Source organism: Galeopterus variegatus, unplaced genomic scaffold (genome assembly GCF_000696425.1).
Source record: "Galeopterus variegatus unplaced genomic scaffold, G_variegatus-3.0.2 Scaffold6959, whole genome shotgun sequence".
Taxonomy (NCBI): Eukaryota; Metazoa; Chordata; class Mammalia; order Dermoptera; family Cynocephalidae; genus Galeopterus; species Galeopterus variegatus.
In genome coordinates, this window is record NW_007733070.1 from 89,904 (window position 1) to 107,345 (window position 17,442).

Below are 17,442 nucleotides of genomic sequence, written 5' to 3' on the forward strand. Positions count from 1 at the left end.
GCTGCCAGTCTTGGGGCTCTATATGGGGTACTCCTCAGCCAGGTGACAGCTTGTCTGGGAAGGCCAGCACAAAACTGAAAACCTAAGTTTCTGGGAGCCGCTCTCCTGCCCAACTTGACCCTGCAACAGATTTGAAATATTTCCATAATTTCTCCCCAGGACCCCAGAGAAGGAGATTAATCTTATATCCATCAATTTTTAGATGGGAAAACGGAAAACCTGAAAGGAAGTGAAATTTAGGAAATTGAAACAAATCAAGCCAAGGAAATTAAAAAAGTGCTCAAAATTCACTTCTTAGCTAACTGCTGCCCCTCTTCACCCCCCAGGACATTGGGCCTCAGTCACTGAACCCAAGACAGGTGGTTTTTCTTTGTTAGGTTGTTTATATCTTAAAAAAACCAAAAAAGTGCTCAAAATTCACTTCTTAGCTAACTGCTGCCCCTCTTCACCCCCCAGGACATCGGGCCTCAGTCACTGAACCCAAGACAGGTGGTTTTTCTTTGTTAGGTTGTTTATATCTTAAAAAACAAACAAACAAAAAAACCCAGAAAGCTTGTTTTTAAAACCAATTGAAACAGATCAGACTCTGGCATCATGGCTTTCCCCAGCCCACATTTGCCATCCAGACCTGTGCCAGAGACTGCGGTGGAGCCAGCCTGCCCTGGCCTCTCCCTCCGGCTCCCACAGGCCGCTCAGCCCACCGCACCTCACCATGGCCAGCTGCCGTGGTCATAGCACGCTGGGCAGAAGGAGACAGAGGCTCCTCCACAGGCAGACAGGGCCAAGGGTAAAACCAACTGTCTTCTGGGCAAGGGTGGCTTTCTAGGGAGGGGTCCCAATTAGGAGGTGGGTGGGTGAGGATCTGGACCAAACCACACTGCCAATTTAACACGATGCTGCTGACCTACTTTCCAGTGGGCGAGCACAGCAGAGATGCCCACAGTGCCCACATGGCTCCAAAGAGGGACATAAGCCTGTTGTCCCCACGTGCCCTCAGCAGGTTCCAGATGCCCTTCCAGGATCATCTAGAGCTGTTCTCTAGTATGCCCATTCTCTCATCATAGCTATTCGGGGGCTACTGTGTTCCAGCCTCCACTGTAAACATGGCTAGCCTCAGCCATTTACCAGTGGAAACCACACCCACTCACCTTTTTCTTGCTTCCACAGGGCTTACCTGGGCCTCCTGGACAGAAGGTAAGTTCCCTTCTGCATGATGCACCGGGGAGGTGGGAGAGCTCCCTGCGGGAATGGTGGGGTGGCAGCACTGAAGGCTATGGAGGAAGGAGCAGAGAGCGACCTCAGCTGAGAGCTAGATCAGGCTGGGCTCACTTCTAAACACCGCCCTCCTCTTAGGAAGTGATTTTGTTCCAACAAGAACCGCACTTCTTGTGTAGTCAGGCCGACTGAGCAGGCAATACACTGGTGTTATAGCTGGTGTAGAAGGCACGGACCCACAAGGCTAATGTCCAGGATACTGTCACAATATCCCAGTAAAATTACATTCCATAAAGTGTCAGAACTGGAATACACTGGTGTTATAGCTGGTGTAGAAGGCACGGACCCACAAGGCTGATGTCCAGGATACTGTCACAATATCCCAGTAAAATTACATTCCATAAAGTGTCAGAACTGGAAGAGACCTCTGGGGACATCCAGTGTCTTGTGAATCCTTACCCAGAAGCCCAGTGTCAAACAGACTCTCCCTTTGAAACTGGGGACCCCAGGGCTCTAGGGACGAGAAGGCCCAAAGCACAAATCCAGGCCAACTACTTTATAAATGTGCACGCTGAGAGGGCTGGGGGAAGTGACTTGTCCAGGTTCAACAAATAGTCGCTAGTGGAACAAAATCTAACACTAAGGTCTCCTGGGTCCCTACCAACTTGAGCCTTCCTGGCATTCCTCAGCCTCTGCAAAGCAGGGCTTGTTCCAAAGCGTAGAACAATCTCTGTTGGCCTCAGAGGAACCAAGAGCTGTTGTTCCAGGACAGCTGGAGGTGGGTGTTGATGAGACAGGAGGATTTGGTGTCGTTGGGAGGAAAAGGGATGGTATTGCGTGGGGAACAGCATGAGCCAAAGTTTGGCATTGGGAAACCACTTAAATGGCCTTCTCTTTGTCCACCCAGGGAGACCCAGGGATCCAGGGCTACCACGGCCGGAAGGTAAGTTGGAGGGGGAGGCCCCCACTGCCTTCAGCCATAACCCAAGCAGGGCCTCACCACAGTGCACACAGGGTCAGAACGTGGTCACACACAATGCACGTTTGCACATGCCACCCAGCGTGCACCTCACAATGCCTGCTAGGTTGGCTGAAGAGGGCTTAGCGTCCCCACCTGGGGGAGGAGGAGGAGCAGATGGGCAGGGCCTCGGGCAAATCAGTGGCCCCGCTGGACCTCAGACCTGGTAGGGTCTCTCCTTGCCAATCTGGGTGGCTGCGTCTATACTGAGGCTGGCCAGGGACTCGCTGGCTCCCTGTGGGCTTGATAAGTGGGAACTAGATTACTGGGGCCCAGCCTGGGCAGAGCTCCGTGCTGAGCATGGCGGGGGACATGTAGGGGGCCCAGCTCTGCTCTCTAGCAGCTCACAGGCCAGAGAGGCAGAAGCATTTCTGCACAAACAACCCTGGTGAAGGCGGAATGTGAAATGCCACCACTGCAAGGTGCTTGTGAGGACAGGGGTTGGAGAGATGAATTGCAGGTTTGAGGACTTTGGGAAGTCTTCTGGGCAAAGACAGCCCGTGAACACAACCTTGATGAACAAATGGGTATATTGTTATCTGTTGCCACGTAACAAACCATTCCAAACTTACTGGCTTAAAATGAGGCGATCTGGGAGTTCTGCTGAGCTCACCTGGGCCCACTCACACAGTGGCATTGGATGGTAGATGGAAGAGCTGGAGGGGCCAGACTGGCCTCATTCACAAGTCTGGTGGTTGGTGTTGGCTGGTGGCTGGGGGCCTCTGTTCTCCCCCACATGGCCTCTAATCCCCCAGTAGGCTAGACAGGCTTCCTTACAGCATGGCAGGTCCTGGTGCAGATGGAAGAGCTGGAGGGGCCAGACTGGCCTCATTCACATGTCTGGTGGTTGGTGTTGGCTGGTGGCTGGGGGCCTCTGTTCTCCCCGACATGGCCTCTAATCCCCCAGTAGGCTAGACAGGCTTCCTTACAGCATGGCAGGTCCTGGTGCATAAGCTCCTTTCAAGTGGCTGCTGTCATCACATTTTCTCATGTCTTATTGGTTGAAGCAAGTCATGTGACCAAGTCATGTGGGTCAGTGTGGGAGGAAACTTGGTCTCCACTTCCTGATCAGAAGCGTAGTAAGGCATTTATGGCCTTTTTTTGTTTTTTAAAAACATGACCGGTAAAGGGATCTTAACCCTTGACTTGGTGATGTCAGCACCACGCTCACCCATTGAGCTAAGAGGCCATCCCTATATAGGATCCGAACCTGTGGCCTCGGTGCCATCAGCACCACACTCTCCCAAGTGAGCCACGGGCCAGCTATTTATGGCCGTTTTTAATCCACCACTGTGGTTCTCCAGCAAATTTGAAGGGAAATGGTGTTTTAGTAGGAAAATGATTTGGGCAAAAGCCCAGAAGGGGTCATTATAATAACTATAATAACATAATAATTTTAATAATGGTCACTACTTACTGAACACCTACTATGTGCCAGACTGTCTTTCAACACAACCTGCATTATTTCTAACCCTAAAAGCACCCCATGAGGCTGGTATTACCATTCTCCTATTTAACAAGTGAGGAAACTGAGGTGTGCCCAAAGCCTCATGGCTCTTAAATGGCAGAGCAGGAATTCAAGTCCAGGTCTGGGTCCTTCCCCTGGTACCTCCTGTTTCAAGGAGCCCATCCCTCCCCTCCGGGCCCTGGCTGGCAAGCCTCTGGAGCCTTCCAGGGTGAGAAAAAAGGCAGGAAGGAAAGACACTGGGAGGGGGAAGAGATGTTGGAAAGGGAAGAATCACTTTGGAGAAGCACATTCCTCGCGCATTGTAGTGGGGCAGCCGCCGTCACCACATTGTTTTATGGGTGCTTGGTGGGTGAAATGGCAAGACCGGAGAGCTCCTTAATTAGTTCTGCATAAACCGAGAAGTTTGTATTGTGTCAGGAAGTGGAAATCATAGCCCCTGCGGTCGCCTTTATCCACTCACACAGACTCACAAAATTTATTGCCTCTTGGTGCAACGCAAGGTCGGTTTTCCCATTAGTAGCTGGACCAGCTCTTTCAAGCTGCGAAGGGGCTGTGGGACCAGCAGAGGGTCCCCAGGGGTCACGGCGATACCCACAACTGGTATCATACTATGACAGGCATCTTCATCTGCTGTAAACTGGAAGTCTCCCTCATCCAGAAAGGAGCTTGGGGTTTGTTGTCCTGAGGATGGAGAGGCCTCTGCCTTAGCTGGGGTGTCGTGATGCGAGAGGGCCTGGCCCATGAAGGTAGCAATCCTAGACTCAGAATGTAGGGAGCACCATTCACCCCTGGCTGCACTGATTCGTAGTGAAAACCAGTGAAGTCCTGCTGACGGAGGGGGCAGGGGGGTTTCTGTCCCCCAGGGAGCCAGGAGGTTTGCTCAGAGCACGTTACTCTTTTGCATGGCTGGGGGCAGAGCAAGTGCTGAGGGGTAGGCCCTACAGGAAGAACAATTCCAGCTCAGTAAGAAGGAGTGTCCGGATAGCCAGGTACCTTGGGAGGGAGGGAGCGCCCATCGCCAGAGGTATTCAAGTGGGGACTGGATAACTTCTGCTCTGAGATGGCTTAAGAGAAGCCTCTAGAGCAGATGGGAAACTGGATTAAAATCCCTTCCAGCTCACGGAAATCCTGGCCTCCTGGGTGCAGAGTTGACTCCATATCCCCGAAGAGGCGCAGCCCCCAACTTTGTGAGGAGTCTTGGTCTCCTAAAGCCTTTGTCCAAGTCTTTTCTCCATCCACACCTGGGGCTATCAGAAGTGTCACCCTTCACAGTTCTCGTGAGGAGCCAGGGAGAAGGCCGTGCCCTCATTTTGACTCGTGCCCCCACCACTTCCTCCTCTGCCAAACCACCCCTCTCTGCTTTTCCACAACGTCCTCTTCTCATGCAATCTGGAGGGGATGTGAGGCCACGAGCTCCCCCGCACTGCCTCTCTGGGTCTCTGGGTCTCTGGAAGGCTCCTGCCGCCTCCACTTCCCCCAGCCTCTGATTATATCTTTTCAGTAGGCACCACTGGAGCCATCAGCCTGGCAAAGCCAACTGGCCTGCAGGTGGCCCCAGCACTCTCATCTTTGTGCTGGCCCTCACCCTGCTGGACCCTCGTCCTGTCACCAAGTCCCCAATGCCTCCTAGTCCACAGAGGCCAGAGGGCATGCACTGGGAACTGACAACCATCAGCAGAAGGTTCGCCCCCAAGGACTAAAGGTCATTCCTTGGGAGGCTACAAGTGCCTGTCCCACTGCCCCAGCCCCACTGGGACAGGTGTCTTGACCCTGGTGATCACCATGCTCAGGAAGAAGTTTGCTTTACCTTAGAATCCTTAAATGGGATTTTTTATCTTGGGTGCTGACAGACAAGTGCAGCAATACTCCACAGCCCCAGTGTAGCCAAAGTTTATTCACTCCCTGTCTCACTCGGTTCTTACCGTAGCCCAGTCGTCAGGGCTCGTTATCTCGATTATGCAGATGAGAAGCTCAGAGAGGTTAATCCTTTGCCCAAGGTTGCACAGCTGGTGAACGACCATGGTGGGATTAGAAGCTAGGTCTCATGAGTCCAAGCTCAGTGGACAGCCGTCTTTGCACCCTGCTGCAGAAGTGAATGTCCACTCAGGGGGTCTCACCCCAGGCTGAGCTAACTGTGCACAGACCACCCTCCCCTGTGGTGCTTTGGGATGTGGAGAGCTACTCCCCAGTCTTCCTTCTTTTGCCCATCAGTCCTCACTTCTCTCTCCTCCCCTCTCTGCTCTCTGCTTGGAATGAAGTGCTCACATGGAGGGCGGCTTGGTCACAGATGCTGGGAAGAAGAGTTTGCTCCTACCCCGCCACCTTACGGAGGAGGGGGCATCAGCAGGTGGGGACACCGAGCTGACACAGAGGCCACGTAGCTGCCCCTTACAGTCGGTGTGAGCAGGACCCGTAGGGTCACTGATGGACTTTCCCCTGGAGTGCCACTTGCTCCATCCCAGAGACTTGGTCCACATTCAGGAGGCCTCCCTGACAGCACAGGGTGAACTCGAGGCCACGTAGCTGCCCCTTACAGTCGGTGTGAGCAGGACCCGTAGGGTCACTGATGGACTTTCCCCTGGAGTGCCACTCGCTCCATCCCAGAGACTTGGTCCACATTCAGGAGGCCTCCCTGACAGCACAGGGTGAACTCGGCCCTCGGCAAAGATGCCTCTCAGCCGGTGAAGTTTGCTAGTGATTAGTTCCGTCCACCACCACCACCCCACCCCACCTCCACCAGCTGGATGGGCCAGCAAGGCAGCCTTCTCCACCAGCTCCGCCAGATCAAAGCACAGAGTGGCCAGCGGCCCCTCGTGAGGCCTCTGCCCCCCTCCTCGGGCCCAGCCCTCCTGCCTAAACATTGCAAGTATTGTTGTACACCCATGTGGTACCTATTTGATCCAAATTTATGACACTGATCTACTTTAAATATGTTGCAAGACGTAAAGCGTGTTTAAAACATTACAACCTTGGCTCTCTTTCAAGAGGATTGACGAGTATCGTCAGACTGTATGTGGATCACAAAACTCGGTGAGACCTTATCTCTCAGTGCATCAGAGCTGGCACTGCTGTCTCACAGTGGGAGTATGGGTCGGATGGCTCAGGCGTTGGAGAGGGGCATGGGGAGCAGAAGCTGACCCCCCCAGTCTGCCTCAGCCCTCATTCTGTGGCCATGCTGGCCCTTCTTCTGCCCCTCAATCCTTCTGCAAAGGCAGATTCTGATCCACAGTCAGAGCCAGGGCCCCGGGGGGTGGACATGCTTTTGTGCACTGGTAACTAGTGCTATTATAAATACTGAGCCGCTTCCACATGCCAGGCTGTGTGCTAGGCACTGTGCTTACATCATCTTATTGAATCCTTGTAAAGCCCTGTGAGGCAGGTTTTATCGTTATCCCCAATTTACAGATGAGCAAACTGAGGTTCACAGAGGCCATTTCCCCCAAGGTCCACACTAAATAGTAGTGAAGACACATCTGGCTCACCTCAAAGCCTCGCTCTGAATGGCTTCACTAACTGTATCTTATGAGTCCCCGGGACCCCATGATTTCCAGTAGACACCCACTCTTCCTCCCCACCCCCACAGTGGAAGGAAAAGAGGTGGGAATTGAGCTGTTTTCCTTGTGAGAAGAAGGTTGTGGCTGGATTCAGGCCTTCCTCTTAGCCTCCCAGGCTCTCTGGGAGCAGATTCTGGACAGTTGGCAGCAGAGAACGTGGGGCACTGGGTGTGTTGCTCCTGTCAAAGAACTAAGGAAGTGCTGTGTTTGGCCCATTGGCACTGACTCTACCCAAATGATTCCCGCAGGGAGTTGGGATGGTCCCAGGACTGCCAATAAAGCCAGGAGGAGGCAGCCTGTCTCAACCTTCTGTAACAGCTATTTCTGAAACTTTCCTGCATCCCTCTGGCTGCCAGAGGGCCTGAGTAACCCCAGGCTTCACGTGTCATTCACATACAGCAAAGTGCTCCTTACAGATGGAAGCCATAGACACGCAAGCCTGCCGATGTGGGGACAGCATTTTCCTTCAAAGCCATGAAATCCCGGAGGGGACATTCAGACCATTTAAATTAAAGCAAATCAGAAAACTAAGACCTGGGCCCCAGATCTGAGGCCTCGTGGGGCTGAAAGGACCCCCGCCCCCACCCTGTATGCTCTGGGCCCTGTTTCTCCTGCACTCCAAAGTCCACAGATTAATTAGAGCTGACTTTTCTTTTTGGAACTAACTACAAAACCAACCGATCTCAAATTGAGATTACAAGCCAGCCGCCCTTCCAAAGCCCTGGCCTTCAATGGGGCGCCCGACCCCGGTAATTCCCTGGATCACTTCCTGCCGGCCCTAATTACCGGAGGACCTGGGATTTCCGTGGTTCCAGTCCTCTGTGGTCTGGAGGCTGGCTGGGGCAGGGAAGCAGGAACTTAGCTGCCTTTTTCCCGGAAGGGTGGGCTGGGAACTTTTTATGGGAAAGAAAGGCATTAGCCTTCCTCACCCGGCTTTTCCAGCCCAGGAAAGGGCCCCTGTCCAGGCACGAGGCCTGAGTCGCCCGCTGGCCTCCCCCCAGCCCTCTACACCCCCCAACCTCAGACAGTCCTTCCTCCTTCCCTGCAGAGAACAACGAATGTGTGTGCCAAGTTGCATTCGGCCCAGGGCCTCCCCACCCAGACCTCACTTTAGGGAGGTCCATTTGACTCCTGTGCTTCCCTGTCCTGAACTCTATTTGGCTGGGGAGCTGACCTTGAAGCCCCCTGCCTCCTTCCAGACTGTCTTCTTGCCAAGTCCCTGCCCAGCTTGTTCAACAAACAGTAAATCACCAATTAAGAGGCCATTCCCTCAGGACCGGAGCTTGGCCGGCTAGAGCGTGCCTCCATCCTGTCATCTCTGTGAAGGATGGGTCCTCCCACCTGGAGGCTGGGCCAGAATAGAGGACCTATTGATGCTATAATGTGCTCAGGTGCAGGGAGGGCCCAGCTGAGAAGTCTGAGTGGCAGCCTCACAGTCAGGGCTGGGACAGGCCTTCAGGTCATTTGGGGCAACCCCCTGCCTGTCCCTCTGTACTCCCCCAGAGGCTTCTCAGCCACAATCACTGCAGTCCACCCCTTCTGTGCATTGGTCCTTGGCACTGAGGTTAAAGAGGCCTCCCAGAGAGGTGGCCTGGGTGCTGGCCTGGGAGTTGCAGTTTCTGACATCACACTTGGTGCAAATGGGCCGAGACCCTTTATAACCCTCAGAGCACCCACTTCCCCAGACATAGGATAGCCCAGATCAGGTGGCTGAGAGCCCCCCCGGGGGAGCTTCTAGTGTCCTCACTGGGAAGACAGGGGAAGGCAGAGGTAGAGGAGATAAATCAGACTATCAGAGCCAGCCCCCCCACCCCAAAGACAAAGACAGTAATGAGTGAGTGGATGTAAATTGAGCACAATTCCTAACAAAGCTTTTAAACAGAAAACCTTAAGAGGGGAATTAGAAAAGAAGGAGTCTCTAGAGAGGATTTCACAAAGACATGCCACAAGGAACAGCTCTATGATCAGAAGTGTGTCACCGTCCTCCTTTAGCAATTGCCACCACCAGCCCCCCACCCTGGAGTCCTTGATAATGACTGCCACCCTCTCTTCACCTCACCCACCATCCAGGAGGCAATGGTTTCTGATTTAGGAGAAGCCAAGCTTTCCGTTTCAGAGGCCAGGCAGGGGCAAGCCAATAGAGACAGGCCCTGAGGAGTGAGACTAATGAGATCAGAGCGAGCTGCAGGCGGGAGCTGCAGGCGGGGTCAGCCGTCGCCCCCGCTTCCTGCCCCGCACAGGGGAGGGAGGCAGAGAGGCTCTGACATGGGCATCAAGGGAGCCTGGGTCATGTGCAAAATTAAGAGACTTGACCCAGAGGAGAGGGAAGGGGCAAAGGTCATCCACCCTAACCAAGAGGGCCGCCTCCCAAGGAGGCCCCAAGGGGCCCGATTTCCCTTGAGTGCTTGGTTGTGTCTACATGCTCAAACGAACAGCAGCTAAAGACAGCACCAATTAGCCTGGAAACCATCACTCCCCGGGTTTAGCTCTGCACGGTGGTTTCTTCGGAGATTGGAGACAGAAGTCCGGAGATGAGCGTGAAGCAGACCCCACCTCCCTTCCCTGCAACAGCATCCTGCAGCTGTCCCTCTGGGTAGGGGGAGGGGAGGGCTGAGATCTGCTGAGCCCCCTCCTAGAGCCGCATTTGTACCCAAAGCTAAGGCCCCCTCCCCTACGGAGCCTTTTTCTTTGCTGCCAGCAGAACTGTGTGTCACCTCTCCAGCTTTGGCCTCTCTCTCTCCTAAGGGCTGCGCAGGAAGCAAAGACCAGGCTAGGATGGGTGGAGAAAGACCGAGGAGCAGGGGTGGGCAGGAGGTGTCTGGACTAATCTCACTTTGCAAACAAGGATCCCGGGCCCAGAGAGGGAAAGCGGCTTATCCATGAACACACAGACTCCAGCCGAGCTCTCCAAAGTGGAGGTGGAAAAGGAGGGCAGAGGCACTGGGGAAAAGCTGAAGAAAAGGTGAAGAGGAAGAGAGAGCGAAATGGGAGGCCTCTGACCAGTCAGGGACTCCCAAGCTGACCGCCCCCTGCACCCCCCATCAGGCATGCTCTCTGGGAGCTTCCTTGCTGAGCCAACCTGGTTGGTTTGGTTGGAATGCGAGCAGGGGATTGTGGTCCTCCAAAAAAAAGAGTGATGGGGCCCTCTTCTGGTGCTCCTGAGTGGGGGCTTTGAGCTGCAGTGGCCAGACTTCAGACAAGGTCCTGTCGCGCCCTCTGCTGGCCACAGAGCAGACCTGTGTGCACAGGCAGGGCCCTGCCCTGAGCTTTTCTGTGGGTGCCCTTGGCCGTGTGGCCTTTCACATTGACCCCTTCACTTGATGGGTCACAGACCTGAGGGCCCCCGGCAGAGAGGGGCTTTGCCCTGCTTCCAGCTGTAGCAGCTGCCTGATGGAAGCAGGTGGAACATCAGTCCGTCTGGTGTTGGGGTTGGATAAGGGAAATGAGCACCTGGGCCTTGGCAGACAACAAACTTGTGTTCAAAGCCCTACTGTGCATGACCTTGGCAATCGAACCCGGCCCCTCTGAGCCATAGTTTGCTTACCTGTGAAACGGGAATAACATCCACTCCCACACTGGAGGGGAGGGGATTCTTGGAGATCAAACAGAGGAAGGATGTGACACTCTCACCCAAGGCAGGTTCAGTAAATGGCTGTTTCTGTCTCTGCTCTATCCCACAAAAGGGGATTTAACAGCTGGGGCAGACCTGGGGCACTGGCTTGTTTGCTATGGTCACTTTCTGAGTTCACCTCTGCATTCCTGCCTGTGGCAAGGGGGTCACTGGTGGGGTCAGGATGAGGAGGGCTCTGGCATTTAGAAATAAAGATTCTGGGCCTTTTGCAGAAATCAGGAACTTGGCCCAAGAGGAAGGTAAAGCCATCACAGGCAGACAGGAATTTGTGCCCGTGGGTCACAGAGGCAAATTGTTCCCTGCTGTATTGAGGAACTGGCTCCGGCTTATAGGGAAAAGCAAACGGCTTCATAGAGGAGATGGCCAGGGCCCTGCTTCCATCAGGCAGCCTCTGCAGGCTGGAGGCAGGGCAAAGCCCCTCTCTGCTGGGGAGCCCTCAGGTGTGTGGCCCATAGGGGTCAGTGTGAGGGCGCAGCTCAGCCCCAGGACACCCATAAGAGCACTGAACACTTCATTGACCAGGGCCCCGAACAATAGATAAGATTTGGGGTTGAGGAGATAGCAGAAAGGCATAGAATCATGAAAATGGGTGTTCTTTTCAGGGAAGCAGTAGTTGATATCCACCAGGATGTCAGGTGATGAGGCCAGGAAGCAAGCGGGCTCAGAATGCATTACTTGGAGACTGGCCCATTTTCTACAGTCAGTACCAGGCAGTGCATATTTTGAAGCAGGCAAGTCTCACTATCCAGCCTGTGTATTGACAAGCTCATTTGGACACCAGTGTAGGGGTCTGATCATGGAGGAAGAGGGTGGAAGTAGCTCTTACGGTGGTGAAAAGGGTGGACCACGACTTCCTGTAAGATGGCAGAGAAGCGAGAGAGCGGACAGCTGAGGAGGTGGGGGCCAGGTGGGCCCAGGTCCCCCCTTGGCCTTTATGCCTGTGGGATTGCAGCCTGGCCTGCATACAGCACTCAGCCTGAGGAGGGTCTGTCAGGGCTCCGTGTCGCCTGTGCACGGCACTGGCTGTCACACACAGGGAGCTGCAGCAGACTGGCAGCTGTCACCTGCTGCTGGATAACATCCTGGGCCTGGCTGGGGCTGTGTGCTGAGACTTGGTACAGGGTTCAACTTACAGAGACAGGAGCTGCCCTCCGTCCTCCCTGGTACGGCAGGTTGTAGTCCTGACTTACCTACTCTTGGCCCCCAAGTGTCACTGGCTGTCATCTCCAACCTCACCTCCTTGTGGTATGTCCTTCCTCCCCAGCTTGCCCCCTCCCCTCCCAAGAGTTTGGCATTCCACAGGGTGGTAAAGAGGTTGACGATAGAGATGGGGCTGTGCTGAGCTGGTAGAGCAAGCCCCACAAATCCCAGAGAGGCCCCAGCTCAGCTGGTGCCCCTGGACGGGGAGGCTCAGTGGTGGGTGCAGAGAAGTGGGCAGGCACCAAGCCAAGGCCCACATGCCCCTGGAAGAGTTAGACCCAGGGACGTGGGAGGGAAAGGAAGCTCAGATGAAGAGAGGAGGGACATCGTCTGCACAACCGCAGGTACCATCCTACGAACCTCCTGGAGTACTAACGGGGCAAGCAGTGCTGGGCAGGATTGGAGGGAAGGTGTGCAGTGGTAAGTGGCCAGGCACGCTGCTGCTACCCACAGCCCTACCTAGCCACTGAGTGACCGCAGGTCTTGAGCAAGTCACCCGAACCTCCTGGAGTACTAACGGGGCAAGCAGTGCTGGGCAGGATTGGAGGGAAGGTGTGCAGTGGTAAGTGGCCAGGCGCGCTGCTGCTACCCACAGCCCTACCTAGCCACTGAGTGACCGCAGGTCTTGAGCAAGTCACCTCCTCTCGCTGGACCCGGTTCTACCACGTGGGTCTCTCTCTCTGGAGGACTTTTCCTGCTCTGTGATCTGTGATCAGGCCTTCCTGCAAGTTCACATCACTGAGGGGAGTGGCCTGCATGCCTGCTGGCGATGGCAGAGCTCGTCGTGGGCTGGGTGGCTGTCCCAAGCCCCACAGCCAGCCATCTTCACTCATGTCATTGCAGGCCACAGGGCCCTGAGTCTGGTCCCCTTCTCATCGCTTCTCTCGTACCTTCTACAGGGAGAACGGGGCATGCCAGGGATGCCAGGCAAGCATGGAGCCAAGGTATCTGTGCCTCCCACATCCCCCAGCGCCCATCCCTCTCTCCCAAGCTCTGAGGACTCCCTGGAATCCAGGTCCTCAAGCCTCCTCTTCTCACACTCTGCTGCGAGGACAGGGTCACACATGCTCCCCTGGCCCTCTTCACTGCCCCACCAGCCTGTCCTTTAGGCAGGATGCTCATGCTGGGCCCAGGAGCAGTCTCTCATCAGCACCCTCCTGATGTGGCTGGGCCCCCTCCTGGGTATCTCTGGGTCCTAAAAAGCCTTCTCAGGTAACCTCAGCTCTGGCCGCAGTCCTGAGACCCACGTGTGGAGTAGGGACCCCCCCCAAATCATCTCCACTTGGGATTCACTAAGTGGCACTTTGGGCGGCCTATCAATTGGTGGTTTTGGCTGCTGTGGAAATGGGGTTCACTCCCAGCTGCTGTCCAGTGCATGAGGGCAGAGGTGCAGAGAGCTACCTGTGAGGGTAACCCACTCACATGCACGGGGCGACTGCACGCAGGGAAAGCAGCCCTCGTGTCGTGTCATCTGCTTTCCTCCCCTACCCCACCCTTCCCATCCCCTCCTCTTCCTCTCATATTCTAGTGAAGCCCCCCTTCTACCCCAGGGACACCTCCTTTAGTCCACTCTAGTGGCCCATAGTCCCCACTGTGCCTCCCAGTAGCACCGAGCTCAGCGCCCCTCTGCAGAGTGAGTGGTCTTCCTGCCCATGTCACCATGGGGAGGGGAGGCTGCCACATCCTCCATGCTGCTCCCATCTGCAGCAAGTCTCCATGCCTTTTTTTTCTCTCCACCAGGGAGCTCCTGGGATCGCCATGGCTGGAATGAAGGTCAGTTGGACGTTGTGACTTAACACATCAGGGGCAGGTGGGAGAGAAGGTGGGAGGAGGACCCGGCTGGGGCTTCAGGGGCTTAGGGGAATGGCTACTGAACCAGTGAGGGGGCAGACAGGATTTGGGAACATTTCTCTGAAAGTAATGTCTATGCCGGATGCACAACCTTGAACCACAGATGTTTAACTAAGCCTTGCAAATAAGTGGCAGAGGTTTACCAGCCTCAACCAAAGGTCTCACTGGCCTGCCAGTATACAAAGGGAACCCAACTTTTTCCTTTACATTCTGGAATTCAGCAGCTACATGGTGCCAAAGTGTCAGAGAGGCGAGCAGGAGTCCTTCTCCTAAAGCCCCACCCTAATACCCACTTAGTTGCCAGGCAGATCGGGGGGGGACACCCCAAAAGCACAAGTGCTCAATGTCCACTTACAGGGGTCACCATGTCCAAACCAAATGCCTGCTCCGTCCTCTCCTTCCTCCTGGGGGACCTCACTTATGCTCACACCTGCCATGCCTCTCACCTAGGGGAAGAACAGGGGTCTCTAAGGGTCAGCAGCCCAGTAGGCCTCCTTTGGCCTGGGGCCTGACACCTGAGCAGAGGACAGCCCAGGCTGGCCAGATGTTTCACCACATCGCACACCCCAGGCCCCACCAGAGTGCCTTTGCTCATTCCCTCCTGCTTGCCGTCTCTCTCTCTCTCAGTCTCTCTCTTTCTCTCTCATTTCTTCACCTGAGTTCTTTTTTCCACACAGGGTGAGCCGGGGACCCCAGGAGCCAAGGTACTGATGCAGAGGGAATGTTCTGGGCTGCACAGAGCATTGGTCATGGGGCAGAGGTGGGAGGGGGCTGCTGCTGCTTTGCTCTTGGCCCCCCTAAGGCTGGCCCAGGGCTGAGGACCTGGCTGAGCAGAGAAGGGCCCACTTGTCAGGAGCACACAAATGCCTCCCCCTTCCCTGGTTCCCAGTCTGAATGCATGTAAGCTGCAACAGGCAGTGGCTGTTGTCCCCTGCACCCGCAGGGCTCTAGGACAGTAAATGTGACATGAAAAAAAGTTTCAATGGTCAAATAAGTTTGAGAAATACCAGGTTAAAAATATTACACAGGTTTCTTTGCTGCAAGCCTTTTAAATGCTGAATGTGCAATGAGGCTAAAAAGGCAATATCTTTTGCAGCATTTTAAAAAACTTTTTTGACCATGGCACCCCTTTTTTTAAGAGGAGGAGTTTATGGGACAAGTATTCTGGAAATGCTGGTCTCTGCTCACTGCCCATCCCATCCCCACCCCCCAACTTACCCCATCCTCTTATCAGTGACTTTCTCTTATTACCTCAAAGGGAGACCCAGGAGCAGGAGGGAAGCCAGGGCCCCAGGTTTGCTGGGCAAGAGAGGGCAGAGGGTAGGAAAGTGTGTATTTGAGTGTGCGCCCCCCTCGTCCCGGCAGCACTGGTCCCCGACCCCCTGCCCCACCTCCATGACGGGTGTTTTGTCTGCAGTGTGCTGTAGGTGCATGTGTCCTGGGAAGAGGGGAATACAGGATGGCCTGGCAAAGCTTCGGAAAGCCACCCTCGAGAGCATGCTGTCCTCCTTGGAAGCCATGGGTTACAGCAGAAAGCCCAGCAGGAGGAGGAGACCGCCTCCCTCCACCCCTGCTCCCCTGCATCCTTTCCCTTTGGACCTGGCCTGTTTGGGGGGAATACCCAGGCTAAGGAACATCCCCAGGAGCAGGGCCACTGGGGCCTCCTGGGGACTTGCTTCCCTCCTGTCACCAGGGCCCCTGCCTGGCCATTTTCAACCTTCCTTACTGGCTTCAGGCCATTTTCCCATTCAGCTTCTACCCAAGGGCAGGTGGCTAGGAGATGACACTCAAAGACTTGGTGTGGTATCTTTTGTGTCTCCAGCTGGAAAGTTCATTAAGACAGCTGACCAAATTATGATCCGAGGGTCCCCCTCAGTTCATATTATTACAGATGAGAACTGCTATCCCTCAGGGCCATGGAGCATAGAGCTTCTCAGGCTGACCTGATGCTAAGACCCACTGGTGGGCTATTCTCAGGGTGCTCACCTGATATCGGGCACTGCTGTGGACTGAATATGTCCCCCCCCCAATTCATACGTTGAAGCTCTAACCCCCAATGTGACTGTATTTGGAGACTGGGCTTTTAGGAGGTAATTAAGGTTAAATGAGGTCATGAACACAGGGTTCCAATCAGATAGGATTGGTGGCCTTATAAGAAGAGGAAGAAAGAGAGATCTTTCTCTCTGCCACATAAGGACACGGCGAGAAGGCAACCGTCTACAAGCCAGGAAGAGAGTCCTCACCAGAACCCGACCACGCTGGCACCTGATCCCAGACTTCCAGCCTCCAGAACTGTGAGAAAGTTAACTTCTTCGGTTTAAGTCACCGAGGCTACGGCATTTCCTGTGGCAGCCCAAGCTGACTAACACAGACGCTCTATGAAGGCAAAGCCAAGTCTTTGTGCCATGAAAGGCAAAGCATCAGGAGACCTGGGTCTAGACGCAGCTCTGCCACTGACTCAGTCGGGAGTTGTCCAGAGTCATGTGACCTCTGGGACCTAGCTTGCTTCATCTGTGAAATGAGGATGGGTTCAAGTCTCTCCAAGGGACTCCGTGAATCATGTCACGGGGGTGGGGGCAGTTTTTCAGCAGTGTGAGAAGCTGGTCGGGGAGGTGTATTGGTTTGCTAGGGCTGCCATAACCAAGTACCGCACACTGGGCAACTTACACAACAGAAATGTATTCTCTCACAGTTCTGGAAGCTAGAAGCCCAAAATACAGGTGTGGGCAGGGTTGTTCCTTCTGGTGGATGCTGGCAGTCTCTGGTGCTGCTTGGTTGTAGACCCATCACCCCAGTCTCTGCCTCCATCTTCACGTGGCATTCCCCCTGTGTGTGTGTCTGTGTCCAAATTCCCCCTTTTCATAAGGACACCAGCATATTGGATTAGGGGCCCACCTTCCTCCAACATGACCTCATCTTAACTAATTACATTTGCAATGACCCTATCTCAAAATAAGGTCACATTCTGCGGTCCTGGGGGTTAGGACGTGAACATGTGAACTTGGAGCGGGAGACACAATTCAACCCATAACAGAAGGCAAGCTTCTCAAAATATTCCTTCAAAGGACAAGTTATGGTTAGCTGCTTTCTCTCTTCCCTAGAGGTGGGTAGGTAGGAAAGACTGGGGCTTCTAACTGCCGGGCAGTAAGAGGGTGAAAAAGAGCCCAGTGGTTGAGGGAAGAGCTTGCCCAACTACTGGCATTCCAAACTGCTCCCTGTCCCCAGAAGACCCCGGGAAGGGACTCAGTGCTGCTGCAAGTGTTGTCCCCCCTATGCATGACTGATGAGGGCCCAGGCCACATGGGAACGGGAGAATAGCCATGCAGGCTGTCACCAGTGTGAAGTGGCTCTGGGAAGGAGTCAGCCCAGTATGGGGGTTTGGGAGGAAGGGGGTCTTTCAAAGAAGGGCCCAAGGAGGGGCCAGGGAGGCAGGAGCCAGGAAAGCCAAGGTCCTGAGCCGGTGGGGCTGGCGCCTTCACAGACATCCTGGAGAAACAGTTCCTAA

General features: G+C 54.6%; 1 protein-coding gene across 1 annotated transcript in view; it reads left to right on the top strand.

Annotated features, from left to right (window-relative positions):
• The window catches only part of LOC103606922 (collagen alpha-1(XIII) chain-like), a gene marked incomplete at its 3' end in the record, with an annotated part of 49,859 nt that overhangs the window by 24,591 nt on the left and 7,826 nt on the right, over window positions 1-17,442 (top strand). The window contains exons 13-17 of the mRNA XM_008591481.1: window positions 1,168-1,194; window positions 2,123-2,158; window positions 12,986-13,030; window positions 13,827-13,859; window positions 14,615-14,641. Of these exons, the coding sequence (XP_008589703.1) occupies window positions 1,168-1,194; window positions 2,123-2,158; window positions 12,986-13,030; window positions 13,827-13,859; window positions 14,615-14,641 (168 nt within the window). The remainder of the gene's footprint in view (window positions 1-1,167; window positions 1,195-2,122; window positions 2,159-12,985; window positions 13,031-13,826; window positions 13,860-14,614; window positions 14,642-17,442) is intronic.